Source organism: Nomascus leucogenys, chromosome X (genome assembly GCF_006542625.1).
Source record: "Nomascus leucogenys isolate Asia chromosome X, Asia_NLE_v1, whole genome shotgun sequence".
Lineage (NCBI taxonomy): Eukaryota > Metazoa > Chordata > Mammalia > Primates > Hylobatidae > Nomascus > Nomascus leucogenys.
Genome location: NC_044406.1, coordinates 32,991,932 through 33,018,596, shown reverse-complemented (window position 1 = coordinate 33,018,596; position 26,665 = coordinate 32,991,932). Strand labels below are relative to the sequence as shown.

Below are 26,665 nucleotides of genomic sequence, written 5' to 3'. Positions count from 1 at the left end.
TAGAAGGCCAAGATAGTCTAGCAATGAGACTCTAAGTGAAGATGTTAAGAAAGGGCTGGACATCCCCAAAGATTGGTAAAGAAGATAAGTGTGCAGGACACATAAATAGATGGGGGCTTATAGAAATTCATGAGGGCCTAGCTAAGACTGCTGAAGCTCTCTGTGGACTGATAGGGAGAGATTTTGAAGATATGCAATGTGGAAAAAGCAAGATGCAGAATACAGTTGACCCTTGAACAACACAGGTTTGAACTGCACAGGTCCACTTATACCGGGACTTTTTTCAATAAAAGTTAATACCAAGTATACCTGCCTCTCCTGCCTCCCATTCCACCTCCTTAACTTCTTCTGCCTCTGCTATCCCTGAGACAGCAAGACCAACCCCTCCTCTTCCTTCTCCTCTTAAGCCCACTCAATGTGAAAACACTGAGAATGAAGACCTTTATGGTGATCTACTTCCACATAATGAATAGTAAATATATTTTCACTTTCTTAGGATTTTAATAACATTTTCTTTTCTCTAGCTACTTTATTGTAATAATACAGTATATAAAACATATACAAAATGTGTGTCAATCAAGTGTGTTTGTTATAGATAAGGCTTCCAGTCAACAGTAGGCTATTAGTAGTTAAGTTTTTAGGGAGTGAAAAGTTACACGTTGATTTTCAACTGCATAGAGGGTGGGATTCGGGGCCCCTAATCCCCATGTTGTTAAAGGGTCAAATTTAGTATTATGATGTGTGATCTTTTAGGTAAAGAAGAGGGGAAAAATATATTTGGATTTGCTTATATCTGCATAAAGAAACTCTGGAAGGATACATAGAAAGCCATTAAGTTTGTAATCACTGATGGGTAGATAGACTGTACACATTTTTATAGTTTGATTTTTTACCATATAAATATATTATCTATTAATATATTAAATTTAAAAATGTTAAATCATTATGTGATCTTAATAAGTCCTCTCTCTCTCTCTCTCTTTCCCCACCCCCTCCCCCCACCCCGTGCTTCAGTTTATCAAGCTAGGAAGATCCTAAGAGTTAGAAGTAGTATATAGCCTAATGGCTAAGAATACAGGCTCTAGAGCCAGCCTACTGAGATCCAACCTTAGTTCTTCCAATTGCTAGTTGTGAGAACTTGAACAACTTATTTAATGTCATTGAGCCTCACTTTACTCATCTTTAAATCAGGGAGAATGGTATAATGTCATGATACTCAAGCTGCCCCTCATTTTGAGCAAACCCCTGACTCTCAGTCACCTAGTTTCCTCATTTGCAAAACAGGGGTAGGTGTTCATGAGGGTTTAATGAGTGAAAAGCTGTAAAGTACTTAGAACAATGTCCAGCACATAGTAATGTTCAGTAAATGATAATAAATACTATTATTTGAGGGTGTGACTATATGTGCCTAGCTTTAGGCAAATCATAACCTCTCTGAGCCTCAGTTTCCTCATCTATAAATAGAAGACATAATACCTGTCAAAGAGATGATGAGATCATGGATTTGAAAGTACTCTATGGAATGAAAAATTCAGTTAGTATGTCAAGAATTGTCATAGTTCAACTTACAGAATAGAGGAACATTTTTGCAATGAATCCATCTGACAAAGGTCTAATATCCAGAATCTACAAGGAGCTTAAACAAATTTACAAGGAAAAAACTAACAACCTCATTAAAAAGTGGGCAAAGGACATGAACAGACACTTCTCAAAAGAAGACATTCATGTGACCAACAAACATATGAAAAAAGCTCAACAATACTGATCATTACAGAAATGCAAATCAAAACCACAATGAGATACCATCTCATTGCCATTCTGACTAGCGATTATTAAAAAGTCAAGAAACAACAGATGCTGGCAAGGATGTGGAGAAAAAGGAATGCTTTTACACTGTTGGTGGGAATGTAAATTAGATCAACAAGTGTGGAAGACACTGTGGCAATTCCTCAAAGATATAGAAGCAGAAATACCACTTAATGCAGCAAGCCCATTACTGGGTATATACTCAAAGGAATATAAATCATTCTCTTATAAAGATGTATGCATGTTGGCCGGGCGCGGTGGCTCACGCTTGTAATCCTAGCACTTTGGGAGGCCGAGGCGGGTGGATCACGAGGTCAGGAGATCGAGACCACAGTGAAACCCTGTCTCTACTAAAAATACAAAAAAATTAGCCAGGCGTGGTGGCGGGCGCCTGTAGTCCCAGCTACTCGGAGAGGCTGAGGCAGGAGAACGGCGTGAACCCGGGAGGTGGAGCTTGCGGTGAGCCGAGATGGCGCCACTGCACTCCAGCCTGGGTGACAGAGCGAGACTCCGTCTCAAAAAAAAAAAAAAAGATGTATGCATGTGTATGTTCATTGCAGCACTACTCACAATCACAGAGACATGGAATCAACCCAAATGCCCATCAATGATAGGCTGGATAAAGAAAATGTAGTACATATGCACCATGAGATACTATGCAATAATAAGAAGGAATGCAATCATGTCCTTTGCAGGGACATGGATGGAGCTGGAAGCCATTATCCTCAGCAAACTAATGCAGGAGCAGAAAACCAGACACTGCATGTTCTCCCTTATAAGTGGGAGCTGAATGATGAGAACACATGGTGGGGGAACAACACACACTGGGGCTTGTTGGGGGCAGGGGCTGGGGGAGGGAGAGGATCAGGGAGAACAGCTAATGGATACTGGGCTTAATACCTGGGTGATGGGTTGATCTGTGCAACAAACCACCATGGCACATGTTTACCTATGTAACAAACCTGCACATCCTGCACGTGTACCCTGGAATTTAAAAGTTGAAGAAAAATAAAACAACACAAAAGAATTGTCATAGTAGAAAAAGGTGAGGTACTAAATGAAGATCTCACCTATTCAAGGCTCCCCCTTCCCACCCCCAGCATTCCAAATGAGAGTGTATCAGAGGGGCAAGTGTAGGTCTTTAAAGGCCATGAGTCATTTGTGTATTAAGTTTCAGGAAATGAGTCCCAGTTCCCACCTCCCAAAAGCAGAGTGGACAAAATGAGCTGCACATCAGTGGCTGCCAGTCTATCATGGGATGCCAAGTGTTTCCATGTAACTGTTCCTATTTCTAGGAGATGCTAGGGCTCAGTGCTGCCCCCGCTCCCCTCAGTTGCTTCTCAGAAAGGAAAGGAAGTAGCACCAGTTCTAAAGGCTCACTCTCCCCACTCCACACATACACCCAGTTAACAAGGATTAAAAAAATAAAAAAAAACCCTTGCTTAAGCAGGAGCACCAACTCTCCAGATCTTAGCAACCAGCCCTTACAATCTTATTTTACGACATAGAAAGTTGTTTCATAACCATTATCTGATTTGTACCTCACAAAAGCCCAAGGAGACTGGAAAGGGGTAGTGGTGGGGGTGGGGTGGTTTATCATTCCCATTTTCCAGAAGGGAAAGACTGTTTCTGAGGAAGCAAATGAGTTGCCACTGCTCTTACTGCTTCATGGAAGAGTGGAAAGAACAAAGGATTAACAGCCAGAAGACCCAGTTCCGGGAAAAGTGTTTTAGAATCTGTACAGTTCTACACATTTGGGATTTTTAAAAATTGTCATGCTAGAGTGAAGCCTAGAACCTGAGTTTCCCATCCTCCCAGCCAGAATTCTTGAAGCTTTACTATACTGTTAATGGAGAAGGGAAGAGCAAATAAGGAACTAGAAAAAATTATCTCCCAAGAATAACTGCACCTTACATGTAAACGGAACTTCAGAGCTTCCTAAATACTGGGCTTTTTATCACATATCAACCTCATGACAACCTTGTGAGGGAAATGCAACAGGAAATAGGACCTAAAATTTTAATCACCCACATGCATACTTCTTATCCCTCTTCCCTGCTGTATTTTTTCTCCTTAGCATGTAAAAGTACCATATTGCATATTTAGTCATTTACCTACGTATATATATAAGCATACCTAAGTATATATATAACTTCCCTTCTAGAATATATGTTCCCTGAAGACAGAATTTTGGTCTGTTTTGTACACCATCTGTTTTGTCTGTTTTGTACACACATCTAGTGCCTTAAACAGTGCCTGCTACATAACAGATGCTCAATAGTACTGAATGACTGAATGAATGTGTGTGCATGCACATTGAGAGGAGGAAATGGAGGGAGGGAGAAAGGCCCCATTTGTGTGTGAATAAACTGATATCCAGAGGAGTTAGGTAATTTTTCTAGGAATGACTTCTGAAGTGTCTTGTTTCAGCCTGTTCCCCTCACCCTACTGCTTGGCTGGTTCAGTGGCATCTTACCTGGGCCAAAAGAAACGTTTGCTACCAATGCCTCTGTCCTCTCTAGGGCCAGCTCCAGGCTTGATGGCTACAGGTTGGCTGAGGTTCACAGTAACAGAGTGCCTGTTATGTCTACAAAAGGCATTCTGTCAGGCATCACTGCCTTTACATACCCAAATGTATGCACCTCACAAACACTCAAAGGACTTCTCTGAGTTTTCATCCTCTCTGGAATGTACAATGGTGAAAGAAGAAAGGGCAAAAGTCATTTGAGTCTTCTCAGCATATGAACTGAGTGTCCCTCTCTTCCATGCCCTACCTGCATTTTCCTCACTAAAGAACTGTGCCCCTCTATCTCCCATCTTGTGTCACTGCGTGTGCGTGCCTAACCTCAGCTGAGCCATCCAAGACCCCTGATCACCAACCCTAGTCCCCCACGAGGCCCCTCATCCACTCCGACAAGATGAAAGAAACAATCATGGGCCAGGAAAACCCACCAAACTGCAGGAAAGGAACTGCTCCCAGAAAGAAGGAGGTGGTTCATAAAACAGCCACAGCAGATGATTAAAAACTTCAGTTCTCCTTAAAGAAGTTAGAGGTAAACAATGTCTCTGGTATTGAAAAGGTGAATATGTTTACAAACCAAGCAACAGTGATCCACTTTAACAACTCTAAAGTTTAGGCATCTCTAGCAGTGAACACTTTCACCATTACAGGCCATGCTGTGACAAAGCAGCTGACAGAAATGCTACCCAGCATCTTAAACCAGCTTGGTGCAGTTTGGCTAGTTTAAGGAGACTGGCTGAAGCTCTGCCTGAACAATATGTGGATGGAAAAGCACCACTTGCTACTGGAGAGGATGATGATGATGAAGTTCCAGATCTTGTAGAAAATTTTGATGAGGCTTCCAAGAATGAGGCAAACTGAATTGAGTCAACTTCTGAAGAAGATAAAACTTGAAGAAGTTACTGGGAGCTGCTATTTTATATTATGACTGCTTTTAAAAAAATTTTGTTTATGGATCTGATAAAATCTAGTTCTCTAATATTTTTAAGCCCAAGCCCCTTGGACACTGCAGCTCTTTTCAGTTTTTGCTTATAAACAATTCACCCTTTGCAGCTAATTAAGATGAAGAAGCCTGGGAATAAAGTATGAGACAAAGGTTAATAAACTTCTTTAGTTAAAAAAAGAAGAATTGTGCCTACCTCATAAGATCGTTGAGAAGATTGTATTAGATACACATGCAAAAACATTTAGAACAGTGCCTGGCACAAAACAAATGCTGGCTTGGGAAAAGTAAACTATCTTTCTTAAGACATACTGCATTTATAACCTTATTCCTGGTACCCCTCACCTCTAGAATGAAGGAGGCTGGGCAGTGTTCACTCCTGGCAAGTGAGAAGAGTAATGACCAAATAACTACTATGGAGTTACACATCTGGTTTTCATTCTGGCTCTTTTTGGAGATGGTTGAATGGAGAAGATATTCCCCCTCTTCTAGCCTTAGTTTCCCCACCTTTAAAGTAGGGAGAGTGTTGTTGTGAGGATTACATGAATTCATGCATGTCAAGGCACTTTTTCTTTATTTCAGTAGCTTTTGGAGAACAAGTGGTTTTTGGTTACATGGATGAATTTTATAGTGGTGAAGTCAGATTGTAGTGCACCTGCCACCCAAATATTGTACGTTGTACCCAATATGTAGTTTTTTATTTTTCATCCTCCAACACTTCCCCTTCTGAGTCTCCAATATCTATTATACCACTTTGTATGCCTTTGTGTACCCATAGCTTAGTTCCCACTTATAAGTGAGAACATACAGTATTTGATTTTCCATTCCTGAGTTACTTCACTTGTAATAGGAGACTCTAGCTCCATCCAAGTTACTTCAAAAAACATTATTTAGTCCTTTTTTAAGGCTGAGTAGTATTCCACGGTGTTTATATACCACATTTTCTTCACCCGCTCATCAATTGTTGGGCACATAGGTTAATTCCATATCTTTGCAATTGTGAATTGTGCTGTGATAAACATATGTGTGTGGGTGTCTTTTTGATATAATGACTTCTTTCCCTCTGGGCAGATACCCAGTAGTGAGATAGCTGGATCAAATGGAAGATCTACTTTTGGTTCTTTGAGAAATCTCTGTACTGTTTTCCATAGAGGTTGCACTAATGTATACAATATTGTTTGACTCTGTGTCACCACGCAAATTTTACCTTTAATTGTAATAATTCCCACATGTTAAGGGAGGGGCCAGGTGGAGGTAATTAAATCATGGGGAAGTCTCCCCCATATGGTTCTTGTAATAGTGAGTGAGTTCTCATGAGATCTGATGGTTTTATAAACATTTGGCATTTCCCCTGCTGGTACATTTTTTCTTTGCCTGCCACCATCCACTTAAAATGTAACTTGCTCCTCCTTGCCTTCCACCATACTTGTAAGACCTTCCCAGCCATGTGAAACTGTAAGTCCAATTAAAACTCTTTCTTTTGTAAATTGCCCAGTCTCAGGTATGTATTTATCAGCAGTGTGAAAACAAACAAATACAGTAAATTGGTACCGGGAGTGGGGTGCTACTAAAAAAAAATCCCAAAAATGTGAAAGAAACTTTGGAACTGGGTAACAGGCAGAGATTCAAACAGTTTGTAGGGCTCAGAAGAAGACAGGAAAATGTGGGAAAGTTAAAAACTTCCTAAAAACTTGTTACATGGCTTTGCCCAAAATGCTAATAGCAATATGAACAATAAAGTCCAGCTATGGTGGTCTCAGATAAACATAAGGAACTTGGTAACTGAAGCAAAGGTAACTCTTGTTATGTTTTAGCAAAGAGACTGGAGACATTTTGCCCCTGCCCTAGAAATTTGTGAAACTAAACTTAAAAAAATAATTTAGGGTATCGGGTAAAAAAAAAATTCTAAGCAGCAAAGCATTCAAGATGTGACTTGGGTGCTGCTAAAGACATTCAGTTTTGTAATAAAAGCAAACATGAAAGTTTGAACAATTTGCAGCCTACCAATGCAATGAAAAAAAAATCCCATTTTCTAAGGAAAAACTGAAGCAGGCTGCAGAAATTAGAGTAAGTAACAAGAAGTTAAATGTTAATCCCCAAGACAATGGAGAAAGTGTCTCCAGTGCATGTCAAAGGTCTTCATGGCAAGCCCTGCCATCACAGGCATAGAGGTTTAGGAGGAAAAAATTGTTTCTTGGGCCAGGCCCAGAGTCCCTCTGCTGTATTCAATCCAGGGACTTGGTGCCCTGTGTCCCAGCCACTCCAGCCATAAATAAAAGGGGCCAAGGTACAGCTCAGGCTGTTGCTTCAGAGGGTGCAAGGTCCGAGCCTTGGCAGCTCCCATGTGGTGTTAAGCCTGCGGATGCACAAAAGTCAAAAATTAAGGTTTAGAAACCTCTACCTAAATTTCAAAAAATGTATAAAAATGCCTGGATGCACAGGCAAAAGTTTGCTCTGGGAGGGGGGGATGCATAAAAAACCTCTGCTAGGGCAGTGTGAAAGGAAAATGTGGGGTTGAGCCCCCACACAGAGTCCCTACTGGGGTACCACCTAGTGGAGCTGTGAGAAGAGGGCCACTGTTCTCCAAACCCCAAAATGGTAAATCCACTAACAGCTTGCATCTTGTGCCTAAAAAAGCTGCAAACACTCAATGCCAACCCGCAAAGGCAGCCAGGAGGGAGGCTGTTCCCTGCAAAGCCACAGGGGTGGAGCTGCCCAAAACCATAAAAACTCACCTCTTCCATCAGTGTAACCTGAATGTAAAATATAAAGTCAAAGGAAATCATTTTAAAGCTTTAAAATTTAACTGCCCACCTCTTACATCAGCGTAACTGGAATGTAAAATATAAAGTCAAAGGAAATCATTTTAAAGATTTAACATTTAACTGCTCCACTGGATTTGAAAGTTGCATGGGGCCTGGAGCCCCTTTGTTTTGGCCAATTTCTCCCATTTAAAATGGCTTTGTTTACCCAATACCTGTACCCCCACTGTATCTGGAAAGAAACTAGCTTGCTTTTAATTTTGCAGGCTCATAGGCAGAAGGAACCTGCTTTGCCTCAAATTTTAAAATGTAAACTTTTGGGTTAATGCTAAAATAAATTAAGGCTTTCGGGGACTGTTGGAAAGGCAAAATTGGTTTTAAAATGTAAAAACATAAAATTTGGGAGGGACCAGGGGCGGAATAATATGGTTTAGCTCTGTGTCCCCACCCAAGTCTGACCGAAAATTGTAATAATCCCTACTTGTCAAGGGTGGGGCCAGGTGGAGATAATTAAATCATGGGAGTGGTTTCCTCCTACTGTTCTCATAATAGTGAGTGAGTTCTCGCAAGATCTGATGGTTTTATAAGTACCTGGCATTTCCTCTGGTGGTACATTCTCTTTGCCTGCTGCCATCCACATACAATGTAACTTGCTCCTCCTTGACTTCTGCCATAATTGTGAGGCTTCCCCAGGCATGTGAAACTGTTAAGTCCAATTAAACCTCTTTCTTTTGCAAATCGCCCAGTCTCAGGTATGTCTTTATCAGCAGCGTGAAAACAAACTAATACAGTACATTTCTACCAGCAGTATATAAGTGTTCCCTTTTCACCACATAAATGCCAACATCTATTGTTTGTAGACTTTTTAATAATAGCTATTCTGGCTGAGTAAGGTTGTATCTCATTGTGGTTTTAGTTTGCATTTCCCTGATGATTAGTCACATTGAGCATTTTTTTCATATGTTTGTTGGCCATTTGTACATCTTGTGAAGGTACTTTGAAAATATGAAACACCAAATGAATGTGAAAGATTATTATTACATTGAAATAGTAAAGACTATCATTAATTGAGCCCTTGCTATATGAAAGACACAGTACCAAGTGCTTTAAATGATTATTATTCATTTAAATTCATATTATTTCATGCTCAAAACAATAGTACCAATGACTGGATATTATCATTTTTCCAATTTCATAGGAAAGGCATGATGGTCAATTTTATGTGTCAACTTGGCTGAGCCACAGTGCCCAGATAATTGGTTGATTATTCTGGATATTTCTGTCAAGGTATTTTAATAGACGAGATTTACATTTAAATTGGTGGACTTTGAGTAAGGCAGAATACCCTGCATAATGTAGGTGGGCTTCATCCAATCAGTTGAAGAACTTTTTTTTTTTTTTTTTGAGACAGAGTCTCATTCCATCATCCAGGCTGGAGTGCAGTGGTATGATCTCAACCCACTGCAACCTCCGCCTCCCAGATTCAAGTGATTCTCATGCCTCAGCCTCCCAAGTAGCTGGAATTACAGGCATGAGCCACCACGCCTGGCTAATTTTTGTATTTTTAGTAGATACAGGGTTTCACCATGTTGGCCAGGCTGGTCTTTAATTCCTGACCTCAAGTGATCCACCTGCCTCAGCCTCCCCGACTGCTGGGATTACAGTCACGAGTCACCATGCCCGGCTTAAAGATCTTAATGGAATTAAAGATTGACCTTCCCTGAGCAAGAAGGAATTCTGACAGCAGACTGTCTTTAGACTCTGACTGCAACTCTTCCCTGGGTCTCCAGCCTGCCTACCTACCCTGCAGATTTTGGACTTGCACCACCAAAACTGTGTGAGCCAATTCCTTAAAATAAATCTCTCTTTCTCTATGTATGTACATATCTTATTGGTTCTGTTTCTCTGGAGAGCCCTCACTAATAAATACGGAAACTGAAGCTTAAACAGGTGAAGTCACTTACTCAAAATTACACAGCTGGTCTGTGGCAGAGCCAGAAACCTAGGGGTCATCTTCCTTGTTACCTTTCTGTCTTATATGTCTCTGAATTAATTCACCAGCAAGTCCCATTGATTTTATTTCAAAAATGGATGTGGGTCTTCCTTCCTCTATCCAACTCCAATAGCTGCATGGATTTTTGCAGCAGCCACTCAGTTGGGCTTACCATCTCCTATCCATTCTCTACAGGGCCTGCAAAAGTCCTTTTCTTGTATCACAGAGCAGACCCTATCATTCCACTCTTTCGAACACTTCCTATTGTGTTTAAAATAAATAATGCTTGCCATGTGCCTAGTACTGCCATGCACACTGTGAGCATGTTAACTCACTTAATCCTCACAATAACAGTATGAATAGTGTCATTTTTTCCTCACTTTTCAGAGGGCATTACTGAGGCACAGAAAGATTAGGTAACATTCTCAAGGTCACATAGCTAAGCAGTGACACAGTCAGAATTTGAACCCAGGGAGTATGGTTTCAGAGTCTGTGCTATTGACTACTGAACCACACTAACTTTGAGTATAGCCAATGCATACTTTCCTAGGGCTTACAAGGTTCTTTGTAAACTGGCCCCTGCCTTACTCTCTACCCTCCTATCATGCCACTTGTCTCCCTCTCTCACTGTGTCAGTCACACTGGCCTTCTTTCTGTCTCTTAAGTGTACCAAGTTGTTTCAACCTGAGGGCCTTTGCATATGCTATTCCCGCTGCCTCCCCTCAACTTCCCATAAGCCTCGCTGTCTCTTCCTTTTTTTAATTGTAATCCAAATGTGTCAGGATCTTTCCCCAAGTCTCTACACAACTAACTCAGCTGAAATGTCACTTCCCTGGTGTGCTAGGATGACCCTTTGACTGTATATGTCCTCATGGCAATAGGATCTCTTAGTGATAGCTAAATGCATTTCTCTCCTCCACTGTCCAGTTTCCATCATCTAGCAGCTTAATCACTTACAGAACTAACCACATTCTAACACACATACACACACACACAAAAAAACAAAATCAGTATCATATGAAAACTTTAAAAGCAATGATATCTTAAGAAGAAGCTCCTCACATTATATCACAGGACTGTTTGGTGTTTTTCTCAGTCTTTTCTCTAGCACAGAATCCAGGAAGCCTTGGGTTGGGGCAGGAGGGATTGTTCCTTGTGAATAAAATTCCTATTGGATTTCTCAGCACTCATAGAAGAAGGTATGATCTTCTAAAGTATAAATTCAGTGAAGTGGGAAAGATCATACTCTGCCCACCCAAGTGTGTGTCTCCTCTGTCCTGTCAGGAATAATAATTACTCCCCACATAGATACAGAGTAGCTCAGTTCACACAGCACTTTCCCATCTATACCTACTCAATCATCTGATTCTCACAGCAGACTGGGAAGACAAGCGAGGGCTATGTGATAGTTAATTTTAATGTATCGACTTCACTGAGCCATAGGGTGCCCAGATATTTGATCAAACATTACTCTGGGTGTGTCTATGAGGACTTTTCCAGATGCAATTAACATTTGAATCAGTAGACAAAGTAAAGAAGATTGCCCTCCACAATGTGGATGAGCCCCCATCCAATCAGTTGAAGATATGAATAGAACAAAAAGGCCGAGTAAAAGGGAATTCCTCCTGCCTGACTGCTTGAGCTGGGACATTGTTTTTTTCTAGCCTTAAGACTTTGGACTGAAACATCAATTTTTCTTGTGTCTCAAGACTGATGGCTTTCAGACTGGCATTCACATCATCAGTTCTTCTGGTTCTCAGGCCTTCATACTAGGGCTACACCTACACATTAGCTCTCCTGGGACTTGAGCTTGCAGAATGCAGATCTTAGGACTTATCAGCCTCCATAATCATGAGCAAATCCATTATAATATCTATCTATCTATCTATCTATCTATCTATCTATCTATCTCTCTATCTATCTATCTATCTACTTATCCACTCACCCATGCATTCTATTGGTTTTACTTCTCTAAAGAACCTTTACCAATACAAGATGTTACCCTCATTTAATTGATAAGGATCCTGAAGTTCAGAGAGGTTTAGCAATTTGGCCAAGGACACATAGTGACAGCTGCTGGTGGAGGCAGGATTCAAACCCAGGTCCATCTGAGTTTTAATCATACATTTTTCCCATGAAATTTCTACAACGGACATTCATTTCAGTCAGAGTATTTGAGATTGCCTGTCATAATATCTGTGTAATCTGCCTCTGGTTGTCAAATGCAACCCCTCTCCTTTTCCAACCCACTCTGCCAGTGTCCTGTGTTGCCAAAGGAATCCTCCACTACTTTGTTTCATCATGTCATCATCCTTTCTACCAAGCAAAGCTTCTGAGCTCTTCTTGTTCTAGCCCCAGTACACATTGCTAGAATTACAGGCTCCAGCCACACCAGAACACTAATGTGCTATTTCCAGAACTTATTGTTCCTTTAATGCCTTGATTCTTTATCTTATGTTGTACCCTCTGCTTGGAACAACTCATGCTTCACCTACCATGCCTACTCCCCATCCCATGCAACTGTGCTATGTGAATGGCTGTAAAAATGCAGTTTATATAAAGATCCTAGAAGATAACATAGAAAACACTATTCTGGACATAAGCCCTGGAAAAGATTTCATGACAAAGACACCAACAACAATTGCAACAAAAACAAAAATTGACATATGCAACCTAATCAAACTAAAGAGCTTCTGCACAGCAAAAGAAACAGAGTAAACAGACAACTTACAGAATGGGAGAAAATGTTTGCAAACTATGTATCCAACAAAGTTCTAATATCCAGAATCTACAAGGAACTTATACAAATCAACAAGCAAAAAAAAAAAAAAATACAACCTCATTAAAAAATGAGCAAAGGACATGAACAGTCATTTCTCAAAAGAAGACATACATGTGGCCAACAAGCATATGAAAAAATATTCAACATAATTAATCACTAGAGAAATGCAAGTCAAAATCACAATGAGATACCACCTCACACCATTCAGAATGCCTATTATTAAGAAGTCAGAAAATAACAAATGCTGATGAGGTTGCAGAGAAAAGGCAACACTTAGACACCATTGGTGGGAATGTAAACTAGTTAAGCCACTGTGGAAAGCAGTTTGGAGTTCAAAGTTCAAAGAACTTAAAACAGAGATACCATCTTACCTAGCAATCCCATTACTGGGTATATAGCCAAAGGAATATAAATCATTCTACCATAAAGATATATGCACATGTATGTTCATCACAGCACTATTCATAATAGCGAAGACATAAAATCAACCTAGATGCCCATCACAGTGGATTGGATAAAGAAAATATGGTACATATACACCATGGAATACTACACAGACATAAAAACGCAACAACATGTCCTTTGTGGCAACATGGATGGAGCTGGAGGTCATTATCCTAAGTGAATTAACACAGAAACAGAAAACCAAGTACTGCATGTTCTCACTTACAAGTGTGAGATAAACATTGAGTACACATGGACACAAAGAATGGAGCAACAGACACTGAGGCCTACTTGAGGGTGAAGGATGTGAGGAGGGTGAGGATTGAAAAACTACCTATTGAGTAATATGCTTATTACCTAGGTGAAGAAATAATCTATACATCAAACCCCATGACACACAATTTGCCTATATAACAAACTGGCACACATACTCCTTGAACCTGAAATAAAAATTAGAAGATAAAAATAAAAATAAAAAATAAAATAAAATAAAAAGTACATTTAAATACTGTCTCTTGGAAGCCCTATACAATATGCTGAACCCCTCACCCACCACGTTCTTGCTCCCCTATTTCCCTACATTATCTTCTATATACATTCCTAAAGCATTTAGTCCAGCCTGTCTTTATTTCCCCCCTACTCAATACTAAGCTGCTTGAAGACATAAGCCACATCTTCCTTTGACTCTCCCACACCTCAGCCCAGTACATTTTGTGTGGGGGATAGAGGGAATACAGGATGAGAAAAACCCCCTTTTTCCAAAATCTTAAGCAACAATCCAATGTATAAAGCAAAGGCCCCAGATGCTCTAGACCAGAGGTAAGAGATCCACACTCCTTTCTGCTCCTTTCTCCCCCTCATCAAGGCACTGCCATGGTAACCCTAGGTCTCAGAGCCAGGAGTCTGCAAACCTTTTCTGTAAAGGGCCAAATACTGAATTTTTTAAACTTTGGGGGCCGTATGGTCTCTGTCCCAACTATTCAACTCTGCTTTTGTATCACAAAGGCAGCCATATACAATAAGCAACTGAATGGGCATGGCTGTGTTCCAATGAAGGTTTATTTATGGATGCTGAAATTTGAATTTCATTGTAATTTCATATACTTGTACCACCAAACACTATTCTTCATTTGATATTTTCCTAACAATTTAAAAATGTAAAAATCATTCTTAGCTTGTTGGCTAGATTTGGACATCAGGCTATAGTTTGTTGACCCATGATCTAAGGAGTTGAGCTAGATTATCCCCAAGGTCATCCAACTTGGACATTATAGCTCAGGCAGTCCAGAAGCAACATGAGCACTGTGCAGAGAGTAAAGCCTGAAACAATAGTGCTGACATGTAAATTCTAGAAAGTAGATAACAAAGTGGACTGTTCTAGGTTAGGAGAATTAAAAAAGAAGGAGGTTCAAGTTCTGTTCCTACCTCTCACTTTCCCAGGCTGTACAGCACTTTTAAATGCTAGGTAGTTCATCTACCCTCAGAACTTCAACTGTCATCAATACCTCCCAATCCCCTCTGAGCTCAATATCTGATCAGCAACTGCCTATTAGATATCTACAATGTAAGACTGTCCAAGCATCTGAAACTCATCAGGGCTGAGACTATACTACTGTACTAGTCATCTCCTACCCCTAAATCCTCCAGAAACACTGCTCTATTTTGCATCCCCTATCTCCATGAAGCATGTCATGTATTAGCCCATTCTCGCACTGCTAATAAAGACATACCTGAGATTGGGCAATTTATAAAGGAAAGAGGTGTAATTGACCCACAGGTCAGCACTGGCTGGGAAGGCCTCAGGAAACTTACAATCATGGCAGAAGGGGAAGCAAACATATCATTCTTCAAATGGAGGCAGCAAGGAGAAGTGTAGAACAAAGAGGAGGAAAAGCCCCTTATAAAACCATCAGATCTTGTGAGAACTCAGGCACTATCACGAGAACAGCATGAGGGTAACTGCCCCCATGATTCAATTACCTCCCCAGGTCCCTTCCATGACACATGGGGATTATGGGAACTACAATTAAAGATGAGATTTGGGTGGGGACACAGCCAAACCATAGCATTCCACCACCAGCCCCTCCCAAATCTCATGTCCTCACATTTCAGAACACAATCATGCCCTTCCAACAGTCCCCCAAAGTCTTAATTCCCTCCAGCATTAACTCAAAAGTCCAAGTCCAAAGTCTCATCTGAGACAAGGCAAGTCCCTTCTGCCTATGAGCCTGGAAAATAAACAGCAAGTTAGTTACTTCTTAGATACAATGAAAGTATAGACATAAAGATGCCTAGATACAAAGACATTGGGTAAATAAGCCTGTTCCAAATGGGATAAATTGACCAAAAGAAAGGAGTTACAGGTCCCATGCAAGTCCGGAATCCAGTGGAGCAGTCAAATCTTAAAGCTCCAAAATAATCTCCTTTGACTCCATGTCTCACATCAGGTCACTCTGAAACAAGAGGTGGACTCCCACAGGCTTGGGCAACTCTGCCCCTCTGGCTTTGCAGGGTACAGTCCCCCTCCACGCTGCCTTCATGGCTGGCATTGAGTGTCCACGGCTTTTCCAGGCACACAGTGCAAGCTGTTGAATCTATCATTCTGGGGTCTGGAGGACAGTGGCCCTCTTCTCACAACTCCACTAGGCAGTGTCCCAGTGGGGAATCTGTGTGGGAGCTCCAACCCCACATTTCCCTTCCACACTGACTGAGCAGAAGTTCTCCATGAGGGCTCCACAGCTGCATTGAACTCCTTCCTGGACATCCAGGCATTTCCATACATCCTCTGAAATCTAGGCAAACGTTCCCAAACCTCAATTCTTGACTTCTGTGTACCCGCAGGCCCAACCATGTATAACCTGCCAAGGCTTGGGGCTTGTACCCTCTGAAGCAGTGGCCTGAGCTCTACGTTGGCCCCTTTTAGCCCCTGCTGAGATGCAGGGCACCAAGTCCCAAGACCTTACAAAGCAGCAAGGCCCTGGGCTGGCCCATGAAACCATTTTTTCCTCCTAGACCTCCAGGCATTTGATGGGAGGGGCTGCTGGGAAGACCTCTGACATGCCCTGAAGACATTTTCCTCATTGTCTTGGCAATTAACATTTGGCTCCTTGTTACTTATGCAAATTTCTGCAGCCCGCTTCAATTTCTCCCCCAGAAAATGGGTTTTGCTTTTCTATTGCATTGCCAGGCTGCAAATTTTCCAAACTGGTATGCTCTGCTTCACTTTTCAATGTAAGTTCTAATTCCAAACCATATCTGTGTGAATTAATAAAACAGAATGCTTTTAAGGGCACACAAGTCATCTCTTGAATGCTTTGCTGCTTTGAAATTTCTTCCACCAGATATCCTAAATCATCTCTCTCAAGTTCAAAGTTCCACAGATCTCCAGGGCAGGGGCAAAATGTTGCCACTCTCTTTGCTAAAACATAGCAAGAATCACCTTTGCTCCAGTTTGCAATAAGTTTCTCATCTCCATCTGAGACCACCTCAGCCTGGACTTTTTGGTCAAAACCATTCAGTGGTTGATCAGTGTCAATTCATAGTAGATCCTCTACATTTGTGTTGAATAAATTAATAACCTGAAAGTACCTATAAAAAGGCACTTTATCCCCATTTTATGTAAGATAATACTGAGAATAAAGTAGGTTTGACAATTGGTAATAGTTTCAGGACTGAGAAACGTAAAAGCCAGGTCCTAAACCTAGGCCCTAAACCATTCTCTAGGAAGCTCCAAACTTTCCCACATCTTCCTGTCTTCTTCTGAGCCCTCCAAACTGTTCCAACCTCTGCCCATTACCCAGTTCCAAAGTTGCGTCCACATTTTGGGGTATCTTAATAGCAGTATCCTACTCTACTGGCACCAATTTACTGTAGTAGTCTATTTTCATACTGCTATGAAGAAATACCAGATACTGGGTAATTTATAAAGAAAAATAGGTTTAATGGACTCACAGTTCCATATGGGTGGGGAGGCCTCACGCTCACGGTGGAAGGTGAAGGAGGAGCACAGGCACATCTTACATGGTGGCAGACAAGAGAGCCTGTGCAGGGGAACTGCCTTTTATAAAACCATCAGATCTTTTGAGAACTCACTTACTATCATGAGAACAACATGAGGGTAACTGACCCCATGATTTGGTTACCTTCCCCCAGGTCCCTCCCATGACACATGGGGATTGTGGGAACTACAATTCAAGATGAGATTGGGGTGGGGACACAGCAAAACCATATAACCATCCATCTAGTTTCACAAAAAGACTATCACTAGTAGGAAGCATAGGAGGACTAGGATATGTCAAGTCTTTATTGATCCTTCACAAGATTGATGGCAGCATTTTTACTATTAGCAACATCTATCAGGCTTTGGCCCACAGTCCAAAGCTGAGTACAAGCCCTTAGATCCTGTGTTTCTACAATCGCAGGCATATAGTTCAACTAATCATGACAATGACTGCAGGTTGTCTCCCAAAAACATCATTCTTCCCTTCTTCCTCTGTATTAGAAACCCCACTCCCAATTTTTAGGTGTACACTTGCCACCTAGTTTATATAACTGCATTTCCTAGCTTCCCTTGCAGCTAGCAGCAGCCATGTGACACAGTTCTTCAATGAGACATAAGTAGAAGTATTAAATAGGACTTCTAGGAAGACTTCTTAAAAAGGAGGAGTGAAGAACTTTTCCTTCTCTTTTGCCTTCCAAAATTATGGATGTTAATAGATTTTCTTGAGCTTTAGCACTCATCTTGGACTATGAATAATGGAAGCCAAGTGCTATGGATGATAGAGGAGAAAAGTCTCTAAAGACTTCCTGAAGCTGCCATACTGGCCCAGGTATGCCTGTCTCCTGATTTTGTTTTTATGTGAAAAAATAAAACCTGTGTGTTTTAAGTCAGTATAGATATACTTCTGTTATTCATAGCTGAATAAAGTAAAATCAGATGTTAAACCTTGCAGTTGGTCATTCCATCTGGAGAGATGGCCACCTCTTACACAGGTCATATGGTATTTGGCATGGAATTGGTCCACAATTCCATATTCTTATCCAGAGTGGTGGCACACCAAAGATGTGGCAATGGGAGCAGACAACCCTGAGTGCAAGCAATAAGAGTACACTAGCTATAGAGAATTGTTTTGACTAAAAGTCAAAGCGTTTTCTATCACCTTGCACCAGCAATTTTAAACAGTGTTAGAAATAAAACACTCCTTCCTTAATACAAAAAACAAACAACAACAACAACAAAAACAAAACGAAAAAGCTTTGGTTGGTCAAAATTTAAAACAATTGTTGTGGTTACTATTGACTTTTAACAATATATATGAAGCTTGAAATTAGCACCTTTTTATTTATCCTTTAATCAACACTTTATTCTACATGGAAGTTGACTCAGAGAGCTCCCAGTTACATCGTTGGCCCCTGACGCACGCAGTTGTAACTACAAGTGTTCGTTCAGCTCATTTCAATTTGTAAAGGTTCAAAATCATTCAAGATACCATTAGGTCAGTTTTGTGTCCGTAATCCCTCTGGTACTATATGTTCCAGCATTTACATAGTAGGTTCAAAGTAAACAATAATAACGTAGTGATTATAAAGACAAAAAATCAGAATGTGGGTCACTTCAATTCTGTCATTCTGTGTGACCAACTGTAGTTTTATGTGTGCTTAAAATCTAAAACTGTGAAACAGTGAAAATTGAAAGGTGTAATACTTCTGTTTAGAGAGTGCACATTGTAGTTTATACATGAGATAAATTTTGAATTTGAATATCTTTACCATTAAAATGTATTGTTTTCCTTGGTAATTGAAAATAAAAAAACAAATCAAGAAAATAATAAATAGTACTGATTATTACTGAAAATAATTTTTTCATATATAAAACTATTAAAAATGATCCATTCCAGATATTACAGATAAACAGTAGGTATACCACAACACTGAAGTGCTAATAATACACTTAATCTTCTTCTCCAGAATCCCAGAAAGCCGGGTATTAATTTATTGGTAATCCACATAGAACCAAGTCTCAATTAGCCCTACCATGGTCAGAAGTCCAAAAGCAGATCACTCGGACATTGACTTAGATATGAAATGCCCCTCCATGTATACACCCACTCTACGTTCTTTCTAGCCCCACTCTTAGCGATCTGAGGGTCCGAGCAGGTGATCAGAAAGGAGAAAGACACGTATCATCTATAAACAATGATGTCAGTCGTTTCATATAGATCATCTCCACCATTATCACCCTGATCCAAGAACCATCACTTCTAACCTGGGCCTCCTCACAGTTCTCGTCCTTGTCCCACTACAATTTAGCCTCCTGTTAAAATTTAAGTCAGATCATGTCACTCATCTGTTCAAAACCTTTCAATGGCTCCCAATCTCACTCAGAATAATGCCCTATAAAAGTGGCTGTTTTCTCTCTGATTTCATCTACCCTTCTTCCATGTACTAATTCTTTATCCCAAGGATATTGGCCTCCTTGCTGTTCTTTAAACAAACCAGTTGTGTTCTTTCTGGATGTTCCTTATGCCTAAAATCCTCTTCTCCTAAACATATACACACAGCTTGTTCCTGCACTTCCTTCAGATCTTTGCTCAAATGTCCCTTAACTAGTGAGGCTTTGATGGATCTAATATACCATACAACTTCCCATGTGTCTCTATGCTCTTAACAGGTTTTATTTTTTTTCCTAGTGATTACCACCTCCTGACATAGTGTATATTCATTTCTGTTATGGTTTAATGAACCTCACAACCCCTAGAATATAAGCTCCATGAAAGTGAGGAATTTTTTTTCATTGTGATCTCCCCTGAACTTAGATCAGTGTCAATTCATAGTAGACCCTCTACATTTGTGTTGAATAAATTAATGACCCGATAGTACCCATAAAAAGGCACTTTATCCCCATTTTATGTAAGAGAATACTGAGAATAAAGTAGGTTTGACAATTGGTAATAGTTTCAGGACTGAGAAACGTAAAAGCCAGGTCCTAAACCTCAGATTTGTTACTCTGAGAACAGTGTTCTTTCCAATTTAGGCATACTGACTAACCCAGCACAAACTGGCATTGCAGAAAGAAGCCAAGAATAAATAACAATTTACCATCCAGTGTGAACTCACAGTTTAGCATCCTCTATCTAGGAGACAGATTTTATTCTGTAAAATCTTGAACAATGTTTTATGTTCAAGGGCCATGATTTACATGTAACACTTGAAATAAGTTACTACAGTCAAATGTACTAAAAAGAAATCTCACTGTTATAAAAAGCTCAGTTTGTACTTCGGGCACCTTGCAAATGAAAGAACAAGGAGCAAAGATCTTTCAGCTAGCCACATTATAAAATGGTGGCTAGATACACAATCCCTATTTGTTTATAATGAGCCACTACTTAAATTTTATCCAACACATACTTCTAGGAATCTGAGAATCTAAGGCCTGGAAGGAATTTTGGTGCTTATTAACATCCGCATTTAATAGGTAAGAAATCTGAAGCCCAAAGGATTTCTGTTAGTGGCAAGGCCAAAACTTAGAGGTTCCCTGCCTCTCAGGCAAGAATAGAGTTTACTACTCCCATCTCTTGAATTCTGGTAAACAGCTAAATAAATGCTTTCATCATATAATATTCACTGCCTCAGCCCTCTAAGAGTATTATGAGATTTTTCCCCATCAACCAATCCTTAATTACACAGTCTCCACAAGATGGCTGCCACCCTTTTCTCTCTCATACACTGTTGGCAAAACTTCAAATTTCTTCATTAATTTAACCTGTTGTCAATGAGTGGCTCTGAGCCCCTATACTTCAATATATCTGGGAGAGGAAGTAAGTCTCACCCTGACCCAGTTCCCAGTTGCCAGAAATGCCAGGACTGGCATGGATTTTTTTCAGGTAACTTTTTTTTTTTTTTTTGAGATGGAGTTTCGCTCTTGTTGCTCAGGCTGGAGTGCAATAGTACAATCTCGGCTCACCGCAACCTCCGCCTCCTGGGTTCGAGTGATTCTCCTGCCTCAGCCTCAGGCATGTGCCACTACGCCCAGCTAATTTTGTCTTTTTAGTAGAGACAGGGTTTCTCCATGTTGGTCAGGCTCTTCTTGAGCTCCTGACCTCAGGTGATCCACCTACCTCGGCCTCCCAAAGTGCTGGGATTACAGGCGTGGGCGGCTGCACCCGGCTTTCAGGTAAATTTAATGGCACTAGATCATCCTGAAGAAAGTCCTTTCCCAAGATCATGACTCTGTTCCTTTCTTCCTGTCTCAGCACCATTTGAGCAAATGATTGGTGGAGCAGTGGGGAAGGACTGTGGCAGTCAGGAGACTCAAGTGCTAGACTCGGCTTTGCCTCCAAGGAGTTTGTGGCCCTGGGCAAGTCTCTCCCACTCTCTGGATCCCAGCTTTCCTGCTTGGACAGCAAGGACTCTAAGGTCTTTACCTGCTCTAATCTTTTCTGGTTCTACAAACATTTGATATAGCTTTAATGGGACCTCAGGGAAGTAGGGAGGTCTGGGAAGAAGGGTCTTTTGAAGCCCCAGCACATGGGCATATGAACTGGATGCCCTTAAGAACCACTGACACAGAGATCTATCAAAACTCTGAGGAAGAGAAGAGGACAGCTCCTCTGAATATAGTCCTAGCCCACACCAGATTCCCTCTTCCCTTCCACAATGAAAGCAAAAAAGGAGTTAAATGTCAGTTTTTGCCCAACCACTTCAGGCTACTTTCCTTCATCTGTGGGTTATGGGTGGCAGCGTAGAAGTGTGGGCTATTGCCATCAGTGCCTGCTGACCCAACCTAACTGCCTTCTAAGGCCCTTTTGCTTATGCCTCCCAGCTGAGGACAAAGTCATGGTGGCCTCCCACACCCCAGAGGCCTTAACCAGGCTTTAGCTGCTCCTGGCTAAGTCAGAGAGGCATCAAAATGCAGCCACTACTTCCTCTCTGCAAAAGGAAGTCATTCCAAGGTCTCCAGGTGGAGAAGGGAACACCATGGCATAAAATGAACTGTTGGAGGATTATACTAAACACACACACAAGCACACACTCCTTGGGAGGGAGAGAAGAGCTCTGTTAACTGACTGTGGCCCAAACCCATTTCCAGAATGTGGGTTTCTGCAGCTTTCTCTCCTTGACAAAGCCCCAGGTGTGGACAGGGTGACCCCAGCCCAGACAAGGAAGGGCTTTAGGGCTCCCTCAGGCAGCTTCCTGAGAGAGAGAGTGGCCCTCTGGCCCTCATGCCCTGGGGCTGACCAGGGAAAGGAGTTGCAGGAAATCTAGTTGGGGGCAGGGGGGAGTCATGCAGCTCTCCCATAAGGCCCCCTCCACAATTCCAGGCTTTGTGACCGTCCCCTCCCCCCACAACCCCGTGCCAGCTTGTCAGCCTCCTGCGAGCTTCACTGCTTCCAGAGAAGCCCTCTGCCATCCCCCTTCCCTCTCTGGCCTCCCAAGTGACCCCTGGGATGTTCCTGGGCACATAATCTGGCCCCCACCCCTATTCCACCTTAATCTCAGAGGGAGATAGAAAAGTGGAGGGGGATGGTAGGGGGGTTTCCTGGGCAGGCAGGCGAACAGGGACTCCTAAAATGGCCACAGCAAGCTCACTGGTGTCTCAAGGACGGCGGCTAGGACGGTGGGCAGAGGCCAGGGTGCTCACTGCGTTGTGGCTCATTGGGGGAACTGGAGGTGGGGCTGGGGGACTGAGAGGCTCAAGCAAGGGAAGCCAAGGCTACATGCACTCACCATTCCCGATCCGCCCCTTATCCACTGCATGGTGCTTGCGAAGTCCGGCTTCTCTGAGGCCCCGTAGCTGGCGCGAGTTGTCGCGGGCTGACTAGGAGGGCTGGGCTGAAGCAAGCGAGAGAGAGCCCCAGCGCCCCCTCCGCCTCCCCTCCTCCACAGCCCTACAACCCAATCCCCTCCGCCCCGGACCTCGCCTTCAGTCAGGTTGTTCCATGCCAACCGGCAGGCTCTGTCTCTCCGCCCTGCTGCTCCTAGAGGTCTTGGCAGGGAGAGGTGCGAGTGTGGGGTGTCCCAATGGGCTGCTTTTGTCCCCCACCAAGGCTTGAGAACTGTGGGGGTGGGGTGCAGGGAGAGGATGGGGGCGAATAGCCTCCGCCCGCCCAGGAGAAGGCAGCTGCTACCTCTGCCTGCCTCCCGCTGCGCTGGAGTTAGATGCTGTTTATTGTGGGGCTTCCCAATTGTGTCGAGTCAGCGGAAAGTCCTTTCCAAAGTTACCAGAGGTGTTGGGCCAATCTCCAGAATAATAAGATCCTGCCCCAGTGGAGCCAAGCCAGCACTCTCATGCCTCCCTCCCCCACCCTCCCTCTGCATACTCCCCTAGGGTCTTCTCTCTTTGTGTACTATCTTAGAGCTTTCATCTGCATTACTTTCAGTTCTCAGAACAACCCTGTGGAGGCAGGCATTAGTATCTCCAATTTACAGATAAATAAATGAAGGTTTGGAAGAGAGAAGGGGCATAAGGTCACATTAAAGAAAAAAAAAAAGATAAAGCCTCGACTTTACCCTCTACGGCTTTCCAAGCCTCTTTTGGCTATCTCTCCCTTTCTATCTCACACACACCACTCCAGGCTTCTCCTTCACACCCTTAGGAACATGAAAGGTAGCTTGTTGATGGACGAATTTTCCATTTGCTTATTTTGCTGAGAATGAGTTGAATGTACATCAGCAAAACAGGCAAACGGAGAAACCACCCACCTCTTTATGATTCCCCCAACTCTGGGGAACACAACACAGGCTGGTACCTTTGCTTAGGCTAAAAATTGACTTTGTCAGTCACACTGACATTTGTTATTATCCCTTATAATCCTGACAGTAACTCTATGAGATGGACACAACAGGGATTCTTAATTGCCCACCATTACAGACTTGAACAATGAAGCCCAGAGATTGAAAGACTTCTGCTCAAAGTAGCACAGCCAAACAAGACAAGAATCCAAGGCTCCTGACTAGAAGAGCAGGTCAGGCAAAGACAGAATTGCAAAAACAGAGGTTGCAACCAAAGTAAAAGGAGTTACAGTATGATATTAGAAAGAAGTTCCTGGAGATAATTGGCATGAAGACATCACTGGCCTGTTACACGTACAACTTTATTTGTCCTCTTCTTTTTAGCACAACTTCTGCACTTCATCCAACCTGTTGTTTTGTCCATGCAGAGCTGGACAAAGATAGAAGCAGTACCTTAACGAGCACCCCATCATGGGAGGTGTACAAACAGAAGCTGAATGACCCTTTGGCAAGGGATTCCTGAATCAAATGGGAGGTTGCCCTGGATGACCTTTCAACTTCCCTCCCAAGTCTGGTAACCCAGGCAGCAGTGATTCCACAATGTTCTCTCACTTTCCCATCTCTGGGCCTTCTCTCATGCTCAGTATCTTGGATGCACCTCCCCTGCCAACCAGCCCATTCAAACTGTCATGACTGTTTAAGATCTGGCACCAGGCACACTACCTTTAGAAAGCTTTCCAGGAATACCTCCAGGCCCTGATTTTGTCATCTTTCATTTGATTCCTATAGCACTATGATTTCACTCTCTCAATTAAAAATGATCTTTTTATTTCCTGGTTGTTACGGGCTGAATTGTTTTCCCCCAAAATTTATATGTTGAAGTCCTTCCAGTACCTCAGAATCTGATGACTCGGAGAAGACAGTCATCTAAAAAGCAAGCCAAGGAGAGAGGCCTCAAAAGACCCAACCCCACTGATACCTTGTTCTCAGACTTCTGGCCTCCAAGACTATAAGAAACTCAATTTCTGTTGTTTAAGCCACAGAGTCTGTGGTATTTTGTTATGGCACAGCCCTAGCGAACTAACACAATGGTCATATGAACATTTTACTATCCCCTTTCACTTAAATGGCATTACTTTTTTTGAAGCAGTGGCAATGAATTACTAATTTCTGTATCTTCTACAACAGTGACTGGCACATAGTAAATACCCAAGAAAAACTTGGAATTTTTTGATGGATGCATTCATTCAACATTATCATTTAGCCCGTATGTGCCAGGCATTGTGACAGATGCTCAGGATACAAGACAAAGTTCCTCATGGACCTTACAATCTACTTAGAGAAGAGAGATAGACAATAAATAAGTAAACAAGCAAAAATATTTAGAGATTGTAATATGTGCTCTGAAGGATATAAACCAATTTATGTGATGTGAGTAGCCCTGGAATTGTAGAAAGTATCTGTATCGGTCATGATCCAATCAGGAAAATAAAAACCACCCTAGGTCTTTTAAACTGTGAGCATTTAATGCATCACACTTGCAGAGCTAAGAAGCCAGACAGAGGATGAGGATTCAGCAACCTAGCATTTAACAAACACAGAAAGCTGCTACCACTCATAGGGATGGATGGATAACAGATGAGGCCATGCAGAAGCTAAAATGATGGGTTGGACAGCCTATTGGAAGCAGGTGCCATGAATGGATGAGTTGTTCAAGAGGAGCTGGAGCCATGAAGGAATACAGCTACCACCAGAAAACACCTCTCTGATACAGGAGGTGGGAGAAATACCCTGGGTTCTCCCTTCCTCCTAGCCACCAATCTCCTGTACCTGTCTCCCATTGGACAAAAGAAGTGAGAAAGCAAGGAAATCTAAGAAATGTATTTCAGGAGAAGAGTGGAGAATGGATCTGGATGCAAACAGGCCATTGTTAATATAAAGCCTAGGGACTCCTGCAAAAAACAGATGTTGATCCCAGAGGTGTAAATAGATGCTGTTGAATCTAGTCATTATGTCTTGAGCACCTATTTTCCTAGAACCATATGAGTAGTTAGAGGAGATATAATGTAGTTGGTAGGGCATAATCTCTGAAGTCAGAACAACTTGGATTGTATTCAGTTATTGGCTTTGCCACTTACTTGCGCAGATTATTCAATGTTCTATGCCCTGACAGTTTCTTTATCTGTGAATGGGGCTGACAAGATTGTTACAAAGATTTGATAAATTTGTCCAAGGAAAGTACTTAGCACAGGGCCTGGAAGCCAGTAAGAATTCAGGACAGGACAATAGAAATCTGGAAAAGGGGTTTCCATAATCTCTGTGTTCACTCTCTTGAAGCCCCGTGATCTCCTAGAAGCCTATTTGGTACCTAGCCAGGCACCAGCTCTCCACTCTAGTAGAGAGCCATGAGCAAAATGAAGAGAAGGACAGTCATGTCCCAGCTTATCTGTGACTCAGGTCTCCAGTCATACAATGAACACACTAATTGTGTACCTAAGAGTGTTAAAGAATCACTGATCCATAGATATCAGAGTTGGCCTTAATAATTGTAAAGATTATTTCCTCCAACAGTCTCATTTTACTGTTGAGAAGATATAGCCCCAGGGAATGGAAGGAACTCCCAGAGTCACAAAGTAAGTTAGTGGCTGAGCTGGGATAAAAACTCAAACCTTGATTCTCCAGT

General features: G+C 42.0%; 1 protein-coding gene and 1 pseudogene across 3 annotated transcripts in view; one reads left to right on the top strand and one right to left on the bottom strand.

The window, feature by feature from the left end:
* ARHGEF9 (Cdc42 guanine nucleotide exchange factor 9) overlaps nt 1–23,392 on the bottom strand; it is a 152,523-nt gene extending 129,131 nt beyond the window's left edge. For 2 of the 3 annotated variants that reach the window (XM_012500961.2, XM_030806664.1), the window contains exon 1: nt 22,978–23,392. In XM_012500961.2, coding sequence (XP_012356415.1) covers nt 22,978–23,007 — 30 coding nt within the window. In that variant the 5' untranslated portion in view covers nt 23,008–23,392. The remainder of the gene's footprint in view (nt 1–22,977) is intronic. The other variant, XM_030806660.1, reaches the window with a different exon arrangement.
* Nucleotides 4,725–5,188, top strand: LOC100588043 (annotated as a pseudogene).
* Nucleotides 23,393–26,665: the final 3,273 nt, after the last annotated feature.